The sequence below is a fragment of the Gymnoscopelus braueri genome (assembly GCF_963280865.1).
Source record: "Gymnoscopelus braueri genome assembly, chromosome: 9".
In the NCBI taxonomy this organism is placed as follows: Eukaryota; Metazoa; Chordata; class Actinopteri; order Myctophiformes; family Myctophidae; genus Gymnoscopelus; species Gymnoscopelus braueri.
In genome coordinates, this window is record NC_137610.1 from 23,752,009 (window position 1) to 23,770,406 (window position 18,398).

Genomic DNA, 18,398 nt, shown 5'->3' on the forward strand with positions numbered 1-18,398 from the left:
GGACTGTGAATGCTGTTTCCCATGTGCATGAGAACAACACTTTACCCACTTTAGAATTAAACTAAAAATTAACTTTTTCGAGAAGTGCCTTTTTTGGTGTGTGTGTGTGTATATAAAATAACGACAAAAGTCGATTATTTTTCATAATCGATCAAATCGGTTAGTTCAATGAACTGTTGCAACCATAATTTAAATGTATACTTCCACAAGTATCGATCCTTCTGTGACGCTTCACTCTTGTCTCTGCTTTGCGTGTGCAGCTGCAGAGCGACATGGCGGCAGGTTTCGGCGAGGCTGTACAGAGGAAGTTGCTGGAAGTGGAGGGGTTGTACAGCCAGGTCCGATCCCGCTACACCTTCATCCAGGCCCTGGTCCGCAGGATCCGCGGACTGCTCCGCCAGCCCAAGAGCTGAACCGCCTGCGCACATACCTCCATTTTGCTCTGACGGCTAAAGAGCTGAGAGGACTCCAAACACTCTTAACGCATACAAAAAAACAACATTCTCCAGGAATTCAGACTTACTGCCAAAGGGATGACACACAATATTTTCTCTTTCCTCCAACACGAGGGCAACCGTTTTCCCAAGATCCAGAGGAATTGTACCAGCCATTCAGAACACAGAGTAGAAAGCAGTAACTCACCACTTGCTAGCGTCCCTAATCTGGGGCTATCGTTCCGCGAAAATAGCCGATCTACAAGCTCACAGCGTTTTTTTCCCTTCAAATTGTGAGCTTGTAGATCGGCTGTTTTCGGCGAAGATAATTTGTGTAGAGTGAAAACAGGACGGGACCTAGTATAGAGGCCCTGTGAATCTGTTCAACTAATTACAGGGTTTAAGTGGCAAAGCCTCTGTTGTACATGGACTCCCTGGCTTGGTGTGATGAGTCTTGAAGCTGGACTCTATATTTCTATTTGTGTTCACTTATTTTCCACTAACCTGTTCCAACTGTTTTGCAAGGTCTTAACAGACAGTAATTCTGTCTGTGACCCCTGTTGATGATAATGACGAGTACGCAGATTTGACGACTTTTTGATGAGCATTCATTTAATGAATGATAATCAAAAAGTCATCAAATTTAACTTTTCAGAACTCTGTCATGAAATTTCTACTTATAAAGATTTTGGAATTTTAATATTAATTTTGATATTTCTGTTTGTTTTTTGTCATATTTTGAAAATAAAAAGGTTCTTGAGTAAATACTGTCTGCTTCTCAAAATTAAAAAAATATGTATTGATGAAATGATATCTAGTAAAACTGTTCAAAATGTGCAGTAGAATTTACAGTGGTCTAAACTAAGGGACAAATGTGGGATAATTTGAAGGTGTTTCTGCTTTAGTACACAGTACAGTGGTGAGAAATAACTCTAGAGAGGAAAATAATGTATGACAGAGTTCATGAGTTGGATCTGTCTGACTAAATGGCAGTCACCAGTGAGCCCATTGAAATGTTGCATTTACTGTGTATATATATATATATATAGTCTTTCTCCAAAGCACTTCACAATAACACACCAACAGCGGAGGAAACCATATTACAAGGCACCAACCTGCTCATCAGGAGAAGTTAGGCGTTCACTGTCATGCTCATGGTCACTTCTGACACACAGCCAGGGAGGAGCCGGAGATTGAACCGTGAACCTTCCCATTCTACGACAGCTGTCTGCTGTACCTCCTAAGCCACTGCTCAGGAAGTAGAGTGGCAGTCTTAGAATGATACATCTGTCCAGGATCTCTGCACGGGAGGTGCCGTGTTCCAGGGTAAGAATGGCGTTTGAGACCAGGACCACCACCATGACACCTTGGACCAGCCATTAATCAGAGGGCTAAACACCATCTCCTTGCCGGATACTGGGGGCCAACCTAGAATAGTCCAAACTCTAGCTGTGTCTCAAGCACAGCTGTTCAGGGCTTTCATACACGAGAAGCTATCTGTGGCCTTTGAGGAGATATTTGATATGTTTGAGAAAATGATAACTGCATACGAGGAAGAAGTTCCTCGTTCAAAAGCAGCGAGCGAGCACAAAAGGAGACAGCTGGCCGCCATGCTGAGGAGGGAGGAGTTGGACACCATGTTGAACAGGGACGAGTTAAAGAGACAGCTGGACGCCATGTTGAGATGGGACGAGTTCTACAGAACAGAACCTCTCCAGGGTTTGGCCAGTGAAATGGAAAAGAATGAGGAGGAACAACAAGAAAAGGAACTTGCACTACTTGGGTCAGAAGAGGAGGAGGATATCCCAGAGTTTACACTATTGCCAGTGGCGAAGAGTGAAGATGCTGTTGAGGAACCTCTCTCCTCAGACTTCCATCAATACCAAATTTTGGAAAATGGAATGACTGTGCCACTACTCAGCACTACTTTACTGAAACAATGTATTTTATATCATATTTCATATTTCTTGTAGCCTTCATTCTTGAATAGGTTTACCATCCTGCTGTCTCATCCTCTTGACTCCAAAAGGACAGAGCCTCACCTGCAAATTCCCACACTGTTATTAACCCTTAATAAATGATATAGTCCTGGATACCATACACCAACTGTGTATAGACTAGAATAGTCACCTGGCTGCACAGCTTGGATGATTAAGATATCTTGAGGACTAACTGGTGACAGGTTTATAGATAATTGTTAAGATAAGCAGCTTGAAAAGAAATCTGTGAAGTTACTAGCCATAGCCACTTTACTTGTGAAGGTTAGTTAAACAACAACTGGTGTTGCCAAAACACATGTCAGTGTTCACAATAACAGTATGTGGATTAAGTCTATCCACTGCCCACTATAATAATATAACACATGTATGTATATAACACTTTTGAGTGACGTACTTTGGAGGTCGTTTCAATTACAGTAGTAGGATAGGATAGGATTAATTGAGACAGCACCATTTAATTCCCACGCAGAGATTCAGGTGTCACAACAGCAACAGCATCCAGTAAGAATAAAACACAGGACAGGAGTGAGGCTACAGTTAAGAGCAAGTGTCAAGAGCGACCATTGATCATTAATTTGAATCAGCTGTGTGGAGGGAGATCTTGTAGGGTAGGCTAATGCAGGTATGACCCTTTTTGATGTGTTCCCACATTATTGACTGATACCGATCATCACTCAAATTAATTGAATGACTTGACAACAGGAAGTGATGCCCATAATTCCCGCAAGGCCTCATGGGACACTGGAAACTCATGGATAATATAGGATAACTCAATTTAATACGCAGCACTTAGACACTACATCAGTGATGTAGCCTGGGTTCACTGAGTGTTTCGGGTCTCACAACATCAGACAGACACTCTAGCCAAGGCGACCCAGCCGGGGTTGATCAGGTCCTGGCTTGTGTCTAAGTAGCTTGTTTGGTCCACGTATCCCCCCGCTTGATCCACAACCATCTTGACACCTTTTCTGCAGCGTCGGCGATGTTTTAGCGTCGGTGATGTTGTAGCTCATTTCCACTCAGAGGTCCAATTGCATTGTATTTGATCTAATGCGTCTCCTGTTGTCAGGCCCCTTCCCCTCCTATCCAGTGCCAGTCCTCTGCTAAGGCAGGGTTCCAGTGAAAAGTGTCAGAACCTGAGCAGCCTGACCCACCGCATCCAGGCTTCAACCTTCTCTTCAGACAGAGCTGCTCCGCCCAGAGCTGCCTGAGTCACAATGATGAGGGCCAACCATCCACCTTTTCCAAGTTACAAACACTTTATACCAGTGTTTCTCAAACCTTTTCATGTCAAGGACCCGCAAATTGATATGTATTTGCCCGAATGCCCGCGGACCCCCATCTGAAAATGTTTTGTGCCAGGACCCCCAGAAGAGAAGATTTGTATTAAAAAAAAATCTAAATTATTCACAATTTTCCAAACCTTTTCAAAATGTTTCAAATATTTTCAAAAATATCAGATGTACAAGCTTGCAGCGCGGCACCGGCACGAAGTGACGCGCTATTTTTAAATAGACAACATATAAATGGATAAAGTGGTTAAAATTATTGTAATAATAATAATAACAACAAAAACCCAAGGACGCTTTACAATTACAATTACAAAAATAAAAAACTATTTGGGGCGGCATTGGCTCAGGGGTAGAGTGGCCGGTACACCGGCCAAATGGGAACCATGAGGTTCTCGGTTCGATCCCAGGCTAGAGCAAGACGCTGAACCCGTAATTGCTCCCGATGAGCAGGTTGGTTGGTGCCTTGCATGGTTTCCTCCACCATCGGTGTGTGAACCAAAAGCCTGAGTGAACAACTTCAAGTGTCTCTTCAGTGCAGACTTGAAAGAGGCCAATGTTGGCGTCTGGTGAATCTCCATGGGGAAAGAGTTCCAGAGGTCAGGGGCTGCCACGCTGAAAGCTCTATATTGTGATGCTATGTTAACTACTATTACGGGAGACCCCCTGGAACCCACCCAAGGACCCCTGGGGGTCCCAGGATCCCACTTTGAGAACCAATGCTTTATACTATTAGTTTGGACAGAGCAGTTTGACATGATGCTGAGTGAATCTCAATCTCCCTATTTCCCTACCACCTTCAAAATAAAGGTCTCTTGCTACCTCATTGCCCATCATTGTTAATATCTATCACAGCAGTCATGGATTGTCACCCACTACTGGAAACAAGGTCATTATCCTACTACAAATGTGTGAAATCTCTGTCCGTCCGTCTGTGCATGTGTGTGTGTGTGTGTGTGTGTGTGTGTGTGTGTGTGTGAGTGTAATTGTCTGACTCATGCCCATACAGTATATAGGCATACTGTATATGGAGATCCAGTTGTCCAGAACCATCAATCCAACCGTGGCAAGCCCATAAATAGGCATGCCGCCGTCGACTGGCCTGGACTCCATAGTTGGGGAAACTTGATACAGAACTCCATATATGAGCATGAAATGGACACAGACAGACAGATTCAGGAACCTCCATATATGGGCATAAATAAAAGGGACGCAGGTTCTTCCACTCTCATCTGATAGAACACCAGATCTGCTTTCAGTATGAGTTAAAGATCCTTTCACTTGCTTGTGAAAAAGAATAGAGCTGCCTACAATGGGAACTGTATCTTCATACTGTATACTCGGACTAAAAGTGCTGACCTGATGTGTCTTCGGGAACTTAAATTAAAGTAGTCCCTTCATTATCCCCGCACACTGAGCGTGATTGTTGATGGCAAAGAATCTATTCCGTGACCATAAAACTCTCCATTATACGCTCCACTCGATGCTACTGGATGGCCAACTTTAGTCAGGTATCCGCAGCAACATTTGTGAAGTCCTCTTACCATGAACTATGATGATGATGACACTATCAATACACAGTATACTTGGTGACTTTTGAATTAACTGGTGAAGTACTCTGATTTATTTTTGTTTTGTTCAATGTGAGCCAGTGGAAAAATTGTGTTTTGGTTTGCTTTTGGTTTATTGTGTGATGTTATGTTTTTGACATGTTTTGTACTAGTTCTGCATGTTTAGTGTGAGATTATTGTTTAATGATTTGATTCTGTATTGCTGTTGAGTTGCAAATGATTTTTATAACCTAGCTTTCTTTCCACTGACTGGCCTCAACCAAGCTGGGTGAGGACCTGCAGCTTAAAGACCTGCACCTGGGTGTGGGTGTGGCCACCAATTAAGAGGCCTATAAGAGGGGACTGGCAGAGACGAAGGAGGGAACTGTGAGAGAGGAGCAGAGAGAAGGAGCACAACTGCTGCGGTCTGGCCGGAGCAAGTGCGGCTACCACGGGCTGGGGTCAGTACGGGTGGGCAGGGACACTCAAGTCGGTAGGGGGCCAGTGGTAGCCATGACCTCCGTCGGTAGGGGGTTAGTGCCATGACCTCCGCAACTGCTCTGCAGCCGGCGGAGTGTGTGCCCTGTCTGCCTGCGGGACCTTGTCCGTGGGAGGCTGCCCAAGGATGGCCAGGTCGCAGGTGCTGCTGCGAGTACAGAGAGATGCTCCAGAGAGAAGAACAGCAGCAGATAGCCTATTTTGTGTACGTTTTAGACCAGAGGGCCATTACCTCTACAAAAAGGTGGCTTTTTCCAGGCACAACTCAGCGAGGTCTAATGACTGATTTATACTTGGTTGAGTGTCGGTGTCAAGCAGACACACACTGTAAATAGTAGATCTGGTGAGAATGATCTTCACATTTCTGATGTTGGGTGCACGTGTCCTTGGTAGTCGTGTTTCATCATGATGGGATTCTATTCCCACTCTGTGGTGCCAGGTGGTTTGGAGGTCAGGTCGTACATGACTCTGGAGATGCCTGGGATCTTCTTAATTTCATTCACCATCTTTAGCACCACCTCTTCAGGGATGTGGTGACCAGGAGTTGCAGGGATCCCCGTCATGAAGTCGCTGGTTATGAAGGTACGGACCACCACGGACCGCTGGCAGGACGGCTGCTTCTGCAGGGGGTCACGGTCAAAATGCAGGGGGGTCAGGATAACTGGCATCTGGCTGATTTGACCAGAGTAGCCAGACTCTCTCAGAATAGAGTGGGCTACAAAGTCAGCCTCTCTGAGCGTGCTCAGTATACCTGTAGTCAGGAAGGTTGGGGTAATGTCTGTGGGGGGGTCCTTCATGTGGGAGCCAAACACATACGCAACTCTGTTGATGCAGTGACACATGCGTGGGATGAGTCTGGCGAGGAACATGAGGGACTCCCAGTGGGGAGCCTCTTTAGAGGTAACACCACACACATAACTGTAGGTCCGACGGTCACCCTGGACACCCACAGTTTTGATAGGCAGTAGGAAGGCATTGAGTGAATGAAGGCTGGTGATTTGCATGAGTTTCTCCTCTTCCTTTTTTGATATACATGACCTGACTCTCTGCAGCAACACATTTGGCTTTTTGACGCTGGTGGAGAAGTCTATGATGATTTTGAGGATGTTGTTGGTCTCAGCAAACTCCTTACAGACGTAGGGCTCGTCTGCACAGATCACCCTTATAGCCAGACCAGGACCAGGGAAAGGGTGTCGAGAGATTATTTCCTCTGGCAAACCCAGCTCTCTCCCCAGCGCTCTTACCTCATCTTTGTGGAAGTCCTTCAGAGGCTCGATTACTTTTCCCTCATCTCTGAGCTTGCGGATGAGCTCAGTATCATTGTGGTGCGTTTTGATGACCTCAGCCTTGCTGCTGGCGATGTGCGAGGCACTCTCGATAAGGTCAGGCCTCAGGGTACCCTGGGCCAGGAGAACGTCTTCTGGCTTCAGGTTCATCTCTCGTATCACCTCGTTGGCCACCTTGACAAAGACGTCTCCAATGATCTTCCTCTTCTCTTCAGGATCGGTGGTCATGTTCAGGGTCTTGCTGATTCGCTTCCGTGGTGTTCTGTCCTCCTCTGAGAGTGGCAGGGTTGTCGTTCCATTGTAGAAGGTATGGGCTGCGTTTACCACTCTGACTTTCATGCCCAGTTTGGTGAGGGCCTCCTTGACACTCTGGCTCTCTCTCTTCCTCATGAAACCATTATCGATGTGAACCGCTATCACCTGGTCCTTGTTCAGAGCCTTGTTCAGCAGTGCTGTGCACACTGCCGAGTCCACACCACCACTCAATAGCACCAGTACTTTAGACTTGTCTACCTTCTCTCTGATCTCACTGATGCAGGACCGCTGGCGGTTCTGTACGGTGAAGTTGCTGGTGCAGCCTGCAATCTCAAACAAGAAGTTGCGTAGCATCTCAATTCCCGGCTCGGTTAGATCTACTTCCGGGTGAAACTGTGTTCCGTACAGCTTCTTCTGCTCATTGGCAATACCAGCAATGATGTTCCCTGACTGGGCCACCACCTTGAAGCCATCGGCCACCTTGTCCACACTGTCTCCATGGGTCAAAAGCACCATCTCCTCGTTCTGCAGGCCTCTGAAGAGAGAGCAGGTGTTGTCCAGTCCAATGTTGAACACTCCATCCTCTCTCACACTCTTCTTGTGTACTGTGCCACCAAAAGCTTTGTTCATCATCTGCATGCCATAACAGATTCCTAGGACAGGCTTTCCAATAGCAAATATGTCTGGGTCAAACCAGGGTGCATCTTCTGCATAAACAGAGGCAGGGCCTCCAGAAATGATGATCGCTCTGAAGCCCTGTTCTCTGATAGTGAAGGCAGGAGTCTCTAAGGGCAGGATCTCAGAGCGCACAAACAGCTCCCGTATTCGTCTGTCAATCACCTTCCCGTACTGGCCCCCCGCGTCTAGGATCACCACGGCCCCCTCACATGACCCATTCCTCTCCTCGCTGCTGATGTCGAACTTGCTAACTCTGTTGCACAGATCCATGGATGACTTCTCTTCTCCTCAGTGCCCCTGATCGCCACATCAATCATCTATGATGTCAGACGACCATGACATAATCTATGACGTAAGGTTGTTACATGCGAAAATAGCCGATCTACAAGCTCTCAACACTTCGGGGACGCGACGCGTTTGAGCTTGTAGATCTGCTGATCTTCAATATGTACTAAAAAGTGTTAAATTAATGTATGCAAAGTAACTAGTAACTAAAGTTTTCAAATAATTGTAGTGGAGTAAAAGTACAATATTTGAGATGTAGTGGAGTAGAAGTAAGAGTATTGAAAATTGGAAATACTCCAGTAAAGTAAAAATAGCTCAAAATTGTACTTAAGTACAGTACTTGAGTAAATGTACTTAGTTACTTTACACCACTATTAGTATAGAGTATAGGGAACGGGCTTAGGTCGGAGCCAGGCCCAGAATGACGTAGTTCGCCAGCTATTCTATGCTCTATGCTCAACATTTAGTTACTCACGACGTGTCCTGAACGCATACACTACAGATTTATTAGTGCCCAGTCAGAGTCACAATCATTCATTTCATAGGCTGGTTTACCTGAAAAGAACAAAGTTTTGTTACTTAGTTGTGTAACCGAAATAAAATGAGTCATCTTGAGTACTGATTATTTATTTATTTATTATTATTATTATTATTATTATTATTACCCTTATTATTATTATTATTATTATTATTATTATTATTATATTCATTCATTAATCTCTTGTCTCTCAGTTGTCTCTCATAAACCAGCTTGATGTGCAAACAACAACATAACAACACTGGTGACCATAGTATATGACCACAGTATATCTGTGTAGCATCCAGGTTGGAAATCCGTACATTTTAACTCCAACGTCTGAACACTTGCTATTGCATCCGACAATGCAGCACCGTCGTACCATTGCTAAATTAGAGCGACAGATAAGTTAGAGATAGAAGAGAGATGGAAGATAATGTACACTGTCTACACTTGCTGCTTGCTCAACAAGAAGCATAAAGGCGGTTACACACCGGCGAATATGCGAATATACGCACAATTCGGACTCGTTCCGAATAATTAAAAGAAGCTTTTTTCGCTCCGCGAAACTGGTGTGTAAGCTTGCATTGACTTTATAAGGTTTTAAAATAAAACGTACTATTCGCATGAAAAAAATCGCCCCGGTGTGTAAGGACCTTAAGACTACACAGACTGACGTTGCAGCCCGTCAAACTAGTCATAGAAAATGGCGTCGAAAGTGGGCAGGGTTAACAGCGAATCTTAACTCTGACGTCACTACGCCCGTTCCCTGTAGGGCAGGCTTACATTGCAATCGCCAATGCTGTGCGGTGCCTTTGTTGTTGCGTGAATATTAATGTAAATAGCTGTTCCAGCAACAATACCAACATATTCCATTCGTTCAGGTAGGACTATTCATTCAAGATGTGTTGGTTCCAATGAGCAGCTGATCAGTTTAATTCAGACAACATTAAAGCCATAGCCTACCTCACTCATCTTCTACGTGACCGTAATGGTCATCCATAAACCTACAGTAGACATCCAAACAGCCACGGAGACAGTGGTGATTGTGTTGCACTTTATGATTTATGTTAATTTGGCCTTTTTACAGAGTAATTTGCAATTTGGCATTGATTTGGCTACTTTCAGTGCGTTTGGTGTGTGGCTATCGTTAGAGTGTGTGTGTGTGTGTGTGTGTGTGTGTGTGTGTGTGTGTGTGTGGTTCCTCTGTCCGTCCGTCGCTGTATTCTCTGTGGTGCTACTGTACCTGAAATGTGTGTGTTTGGCTTCTTTTTTTAATAAGCGGCCCGGGCCTGTGATTAACACATTTAATTGAAATCTGCTCATACTGTTTTCACTGTTGTTATTTTGATTAAATACAACAACAACAAAAAATAAACGATCACAGCACGCTTCTTGAACAGTTTTCAACCGGCTGCCGTCAGACTGCTGAACAAAGTATGAGCCTGGCTGTTCAGCAGCCTGATGACAGGCGGACCAAGGCGGTGCTGTCAGGCTGGTCTCGGACCTTTGCTCTTCCTTGAACCTACCAGTGGATTGTACCAGGGACAAATTACTTGGATTTAGCTCTTCCTTGGACCTACCTGTGGATTATACTAGGGACAAGTATTGACTTGACTGTTCTTTAGCTCTTCCTCATGGACCTACTTGCGGATTATACCAGTGTCAGTCTACTTTATGTGGATTATGCGGTTGACACGCACTGACATTTTGCACCTTAATCCCATGTACAACGCACTGACTTTTGTCTTTTTCATTGTGTTTTTCTAGCACCTTAACTAACGTCCATAAGTATATCATACACAGTATACATCTGCTGCTATGCTCACGCGCCTTTACATCTTATCTCAGGTACCATGTGTAAGTAAATAACTTTTCTCTTGTTTGATCTCCTTTCCCCCTTGCCCCCCCCCCCCCCCCTCTTATTCTTCCCTCTCTTTTTTCTATGGAAATAACGATACAATGGGCACTATGCACGAAAACGAATTTCAGACAAAAAGCTGATTCTGATTCTTCTGGGGAAATTGTAATTAATTCTGCCTTAATAAGTCTTAAAAACTACACTTCCGGGTCCGAAATCACTGTCCCTACAGCAGTCTCGTTCATGGGAAATGTAGTCGTTGGGTTGTTTGACCTCGTTTCAAGCGTTTATTGTGTTACTCTTTGGGTACATTTATATATTTCCACCTTCAGTCGATGCTTCATGTCCATATGAGTAAAATCTCCCGGATGATTTGTTTATTTTTCGAACACAGTTCTTATGAGAAGATCTAAGATTCCCCTATGGGGATTTCAACCCAAAGAATAACGCCTCGACCTAGGGGGATAGCGCCCTCTAGCGGCAGTGACGTCAAGACTTCGGTGCTCTATTCTATTCTATTCGGAATAGAATGAGATCTGACATCACAATAACCGCATCATCAGTTGGCTTACGTCACAGGCTGCTTGCTCAAAAGATGATAAATAGTCAAATAATGAGATAGTCGGTGCTAGTCATTTCATGTAGATGTTAGTTGTGCATTAAGAGTAAACAAAGCAAACTATTTTACCCACCGGTGTACCACATACGGCTATAGCTAGTATCTTCAGCTTTACGATGAATTTCTTCAGCATCATATGTATACAGCTGTTGCTCATGCTTTTCTCTCTACAGAATATTGAAGGACAGTATCCTCTCAACAAATACATCCGTCATTATGAGGGCCTGTCATATGACACAGAAGCCCTGAGCCAACAGCAGTCACTAGTCAAGGACAAGATGCTGCAGCTGCACTTCCACTCTTATGGAAGGGACTTTAACCTGCAGATGAAGAGGGACACTGCCCAGTTTTCTCCAGATGTCACCATACTGGTATCAGATGATCTGCCCATGGATATCGGAGATATTGACTTCCTTTATACTGGAGAAACATTCAACAACAGTGAAAATGGTACCTATACCTATACCCATGGGTCTGTGATTGATGGCCGTTTTGAGGGCTACATCGAAACACATCAAGGCACATACTACGTTGAGCCCTCTGAGAGGTACTTCGAAGAGAGGAATGTGTCCTATCACTCTGTCATCTATCATGAGGATGACGTCAATTATACTTATGAGGGTGGCTGTACTGAACAGGCAGGGCTCGAGGGGATGCAGATGTACCGCAAGGAACCAGTTCACGAGCCACTGCCTCAGTACCAGGATCCAGTTCACGACGAGCCACTGGTGGACGGAGCTCCTGGTGTAAACAAAGCAACACCAGTCACCATACAGAATCAGAGGACCACCTGTGAGCTCTTAATCCAGACTGACCACCTCTTCTTCGAATACTACGGCACAAGGCAGAAGGTCATGGATCAGATCGCCAACCATGTGAAGTTTATCAACTCCATTTATCAGCGCATAGATTTCAATGGCATCCGCAACATCAACTTTGTGGTGAAAACGATTATCATCAACACTACCAGTGCCGTGAATGACGAGTCCAATCCTTTTCGCTTTCCCGACCTGAGTCTGACAGATTTTATGACCCTTTTCTCAGAACAGAACTATGATAATTACTGTTTGGCCTATACCTTCACCAACAGAGACTTTGGGGCCGTGCTCGGAGCTGCTTGGGAATCAACCGTCTGTGACAAGCATGGGTGGTTATTCAAAAAGAATTCTATGAACACAGGCGTCATTACTGTGAAGAACTCCAATAATCATGTCCCTCCTAAGATCTCACATCTCACCTTAGCCCATGAGGTCGGACACAGCCTTGGCGCTCCTCATGACGAAACGCCTGAATGCACCCCGGGAAAGAAACGGGGGAACTACATCATGTATCCAAAAAGCTCATCAGGGGACAGTCCCAACAACAGGAAGTTCTCGTCATGCAGCATTGATGCCATGAGCAAGAATCTGATGAATAGGATGCACATTTGCTTTGTTAAATCTGGCCAGCCTATCTGTGGTAATGGGCTCGTAGAGAAAGATGAAGACTGTGACTGTGGCTACAGTGATCAGTGCAAAGACCCCTCCTGCTATAATGCTGATGAGGATGATGGCAAAAGGTGCAAATTGAAACCTCCCATAGAAAGCAATCCCACTACTCCCACTACTCCCACTACTCCCACTAGTACGGAGAGCAACCCACCTGAGCATCACAGCATCACAGAGCTGTTGAAAACCATTGCTGAGTGGATTGTGACTTATTGGTGGGCAGTGCTGTTGATTGGCATTGCTTTGACGTTGTTGATGGCTGCCTTCATTACGATCTGCAAGAAAAGGCAAGGCAAGGCAAGATTATTTGTGCTTTAAAAACATTTAAACAAAAGAAACACATCATAAAGCAATGTCACACACTTAACTCATTCACTGCCAAGGACGACTTTTTGTGTTTTTTGGTGTTTGGTGTTTCCACTAGATGGCGCTCTTCGCTAACACATGAGTGACCATTTAATCCCCAGATGCACACAGAACCAGGAGATCACGTGATCCCAAGATTTACTGCTGGTTTCACTTCCTGGTTAACGTATTTGGGAAATCGCCTGTATCTTGCCTCCTGTGTTTTATTTACAATATTTTTTTGACGAGACATACTATTTTCAACGGCCTATAACAAGCGAACGGGGGGTTGCGATGCCTTTTTTTTTCTTTCGCGGAAGCACAGTAAAACCCAGCTGTGTTTTGCAACGATCAGGGGATCGATCATACTGGAGATAAATATTCTGTGACTACTTGAAAAGGTAAGAAAATCGAAGAATCTCGGTCAGTGGATGATTTATGTATTATTCTGGCAGTGAATTCTAAAATTTGCAGGATCGGCTTGTTTTGAACAAAATGCCTCAAATCATGAGCGCAGCGGCCAATTGCCGTAAACCATGGCACGCACAGTCCACTAGGCTGAGGAAGAAATGCCACTCTTTTCACTTTGGCACCACCAGCAGGCGGATTTTTGCAAAGCAATTTGTTTGATATTACTCCTACAGATTTTGTCCAAACATCACACAAATCGGTACATTATCTTTATATTTTCAGGATTTGTTTTTAATCTTTCGGAAATAGCAGAGCTTTCTTTTTTCTTATTGGTAATAGACCTTGCCATTTTAAACCATGCATTAGCTCTTATTTTTATTTTGGAACAGACATTGACGAGACATACATTATCTCTATAGTCGATTTTTCATATTCCATCCTGATTTGCTAAGATTGGCATCTAAAGTTTGCAGGAATTGTTCGCTTTCAACAAAATGCCTCAAATCATGAACGCAGTGATTCCACGCACCTCTATAATGACTGAATACCGAACATTTCTAGCCCACTATAACCTACCTGGCCTGGTGGAGACCTGTGCTGCGAGGAGCACTTTTTCAATTATTATTGTTAATTTTTTTGAGTGTCTGCTTCAGTTGATGTTGTAGACAGCATGAGGTCGCACACCACTGCAGTGGATTACAACAGTGTTTCTAAAACATTTTTTTCATGTCAAGGACCCCCTTGCTATATATATTTGGCCCCATCTGGAAAGATTATGTGTCAGGGACCCCCATAAGAGAACATTTGTGTTAAAAATGTTTTCAAAATTATTCCAAAATGTTCACTTTCTTTTTTGCTTCCTTCTTTCCGAAAATTGCCATTTCCAACCATGCATTAGCTTTTATTTTTATTTTGGAACTGACTTAACTTTGTTGCATGAGATTGGAAAGATTAAGTGGAATATTCTGAAACCTCTATTGTGTTGTTGTATTTTTTGTTATTTATTTTTTATTCTCCCATAGTAATGGTATACCATCTTGAAATAATAGTCACTGATAGAGCTGATAAGGGTCGTAAATCCTGCTCTATGTTAATTAAAACTCTTTGTCGTTAAACAGCTGAAAACCCAGTGTAAAAAGGATGAGATGAAATCAAAGACGGACACAGGCTGGTTCTCAAATTAAAAAGTTGACATTGTATTAAGAGAAAGAATCAATACACAAGGCACCGTACAGCAAAACTATCTCTCTGACTAAACAGTCAATGATCCCAATAGTTATACACAAATGAAGTTGTTATCAGCTCTGACGATGACTGCTGGCCATGAGGAGCGTAGGTTGAGAGAGAAGATGGCAAGCTGATGGTGTGACAGTTTATCTTGGACAAACAGCGTCCAAATGTCTCAAACACCATGTTGACCTCAACTCTGACCGGCGTCGCTGGAGGTGTTGTTGCTTTGTCATGGAAGGTCAAGTTAACTCCAATGAGCTGTTATTGTATTCCTCCAGAGATAATCAGTGACTTCGGAGGGCCCAGGTTCTGTACTGCTCAAAACACATGCCGTCTCTAGAGGAAAGGAGAGAACTAATACTAGAATTAGTTTCCGTAAGAGGGCCCTTATTATTTGTGCCAAATTTCATCCTTGTATCACAACCTGAAAGATTATATCACTATCTGCTCCGGTAAGGCCATCTTGAAAAAATGGTCGCTGCTAGAGTTATTTGACCCATATGTTTCCAATCAGTAAACTTGGTCAACGCTTTGTGATTTAATGTCAAATGGTGTGTTAACTGTCCTGATGACCTGTATCTCTGTATGACCGGGATATGTAATTATTTGTCACTAATTCCCTTTGTCAGCTGTCATCCTGTCACAGATAAAACCGGGCACATGTCCCTATGATATCGAAGGAATAACTTCTTTATGGACTGAGGGTCTTAGCCAATCATGAGGATACACCTGCTATGTCTGATGTCATTGAAGTCCAACTGTGTATAAATACTATTGTTTGTTATTGTATCATTAGTGTGATTTTGTGTTCTTGTCTGTAACTTGCACTGTCTCTGTGTGCACGCTCAGCAATACAGACTGATTTTTTTTTGACAACCAAACCATCTTTTCCATCTGATCTTGGAGTTTAAATAATTCAACTCCATCAGTCGCCATCCTGGATTTTTGGCGGCCAGCACCTTTTTCCATAAGAGTGGTGAAGTATCTTCCAGCCATAGTCATACATAAAAATGGGCCAGAACTCAACTTATTAACTAAAAATGGGACTGGCCTTCAAAATTGTAAATGCAAATTTGCCCGATATGCCCCCTATTCCCGCATATCTGAGTAAATACCTCCAAAAGGTTAGCGACACCCACAGTCACAATACCAGAGGGAGCGTTAACAACAATTTGGTACCACCCACCCATAAAACAAACATGGGCAAATTCTCCTTCTACAGCACTGCCACCCAGGATTGGAATAGTCTAACTCCATCCCTCAAAAAATGCAGTTCGCTGGGCTCATTTAAAAGAGCCTTAAAAAATCACCTTTCAGGTACATATTTTTTTCCCCCTCTTTTTTATTTTCTTTGTTGTACATAGTGTTTTTTTGCTGTTTATTTTGTAATGATATTTGAACTGTGGTGCCACTATATATGCCTATGAATTGAATACCAAGGCCCTCATTGGAAACAAGTCCGCAAGGACTTTTATGAACGGACCTGTTAGACAAAGTATTTTAAATGTAACTGCTGTTTTACATTTTTTTGCCTAATAAAATATTCAATCAATATTCAATCAATCATTTAATTAGTACAAATAAATAGTCAAAACTAGAAAATGTGCTCCTCGGAGCACAGGTTCCCACCAGGCGGAGACCTCACTTCCAAAAAAAGTGCGTGGTTCTATTTATAGGTTATTATTTCATTATGCGTCTCGCTAGCCAATCAAAGCAAAGGGTCTGAATAGAGTCAGCCAATCACGGTACAATATTACATATTGTCACGTGTCGTCACGTGTCACGTGAAGCTTGACCAATGTTAGCTTGGCTGAGACGGACACACACACGGAGGGTAAAACATACTCTCCACCATGCCTTCGGCCTGGCGGAGACAAAAACATACTCTCCACCATGCCTTCGGCCTGGCGGAGACAATAAGAAGTCTGCTTAATGTTCCTTAAAGGGGCACAACAGGTAAAGAGTGGGGCCATTTGCCCTGGAAAGTCGGCCACAGTGACACAGTAGGTGTTTGGGAAAACAAAGACAAACACCTTGCCTTGGTTAACAAAAGAAACATGTGTTTACCTACAGAAGATGAGCTTTTGTTCTATTGTATTCAGACCGTTTGAAGCTTGGTCCCCTGGGGGACAGAGTGTCAAGCCCGAATTTATTTAGCATAGGCCTACCTGTCTGAGTAGCCTTCACAAGTTTATTTAAATCACTGGGTTAAAATACAAAGTTACTTTTAAAGATGGTATTATCTTTTGGTGAAAACATATACTGAAGTTAAAATGAACAAAGCCTTTAACTATGGCCTGTGTAGTTTTAATATGGGTAAAAGCCAGGAGAGGTAAAAAGTATTCACTCTGAATTGATTCCTGTGTCATTAAAAGCCTCATTGAGTTAACTATTGTTTACAGATGAATGGGGATGTGATTCTTGGTATCATTCTAAAGTGTATAATGTGCAAAGTATTAATCTCATAATGAAACTTCATTGTGAAATATGGTTCTGTACTGAAAGCAGATATTGTTGAATTGATTCCCTGTACTGTGTGATCCTACTATAATATGTGCTGTAGCTGTCCGCTCGGGCCACGACGGATCAGCTCCTGATTGGTTGAGAATGAGGACTAGGAGGAGCTTTGAAACTAAGGAGCGTCTTTCAAATCTACAGTATATATGAGCCATTTGAATGTGAATGCTGTGTGCTGCTAATTTCTGGACCCTCTTGCAGTAACCATTTTGATGCTCCTTATCGACAAATAAAGACACAGGAGAAAACCTTATCACCTTCGGACCGTCTCCTTTTGTTCTGCACTCTCACTAAAGGCTAGCGTTATTCCACGTTTCCTTTCCACGGTGTGTCCACACAGTAGATACTTCAGTGGCCCTTACAGAGTATTTGTGCCGAATCCTTCCTTCCTTCATCCTTGTATCACAACCTGAAATATTATATCACTTTCTGCTCCATAAATGCCACTCTTATGGAAAAAGGCGCTGGCCTCTCAAAAATCCAAGATAAAAGTAGATCAAAGATCAAAGTAGCTTAACCTAAAACGATCATTCATCCAGTGCCTTTTAAGTCCAGTGTGATCTGTACACCTTCCGGGTAAGTACACATGAACAAGTCATGAATAGCGCCGCTTACCCTTGGCTCAACTCTCCCACGCTGGCACACCCTGTCAATTCAGGCACGGCTATCTAACGACATCTAACTATTACTAGCTAATTGATCGGATACAGATGTACCGCGACTCCGCGAGGAACCAGTTCACGAGTCACTGCCTAAGTACCAGGATCCAGTTCACGACATGAGCCACTGGTGGACGGAGCTCCTGGTCCAGTCACCATGCAGAATGAGAGGACCACCTGTGAGCTCTTAATCCAGACTGACCACCTCTTCTTCGAATACTACGGCACAAGACAGAAGGTCATGGATCAGATTGCCAACCATGTGAAGTTTATTAACTCCATTTATCAGCGCATAGATTTCAATGGCATCCGCAACATCAACTTTGTGGTGAAAACGATTATCAAATGACGAGTCCAATCCTTTTCGCTTTCCCGACCTGAGTCTGACAGAGTTTATACAACAGAACCATGATAATTACTGTCTGGCCTATGTCTTCACCAACAGAAACTTTGGGAATGTGCTCGGAGCTGCTTGGG

The 18,398-nt window shown here is 43.6% G+C and overlaps 3 protein-coding genes across 4 annotated transcripts in view; 2 read left to right on the forward strand and 1 right to left on the reverse strand.

Annotated features, from left to right (window-relative positions):
- The window catches only part of nup205 (nucleoporin 205), a 39,641-nt gene extending 38,442 nt beyond the window's left edge, over window positions 1-1,199 (forward strand). For both annotated transcript variants that reach the window (XM_080437774.1, XM_080437775.1), the window contains exon 42: window positions 261-1,199. In XM_080437774.1, coding sequence (XP_080293900.1) covers window positions 261-413 — 153 coding nt within the window. In that variant the 3' untranslated portion in view covers window positions 414-1,199. The remainder of the gene's footprint in view (window positions 1-260) is intronic.
- A 4,988-nt stretch (window positions 1,200-6,187) lies between these two features.
- On the reverse strand, window positions 6,188-8,260 carry LOC308091917 (GMP synthase [glutamine-hydrolyzing]-like; the record flags this gene model as incomplete). Its single annotated transcript, XM_080437670.1, has 1 exon — window positions 6,188-8,260. The coding sequence occupies one exon, from the start codon at window positions 8,258-8,260 to the stop codon at window positions 6,188-6,190; it is 2,073 nt and encodes a 690-aa protein (XP_080293796.1).
- A 3,128-nt stretch (window positions 8,261-11,388) lies between these two features.
- Window positions 11,389-13,077, forward strand: LOC308091560 (disintegrin and metalloproteinase domain-containing protein 10-like; the record flags this gene model as incomplete). Its single annotated transcript, XM_080437225.1, has 1 exon — window positions 11,389-13,077. The coding sequence occupies one exon, from the start codon at window positions 11,389-11,391 to the stop codon at window positions 13,075-13,077; it is 1,689 nt and encodes a 562-aa protein (XP_080293351.1).
- Between the last annotated feature and the right edge of the window lie 5,321 nt (window positions 13,078-18,398).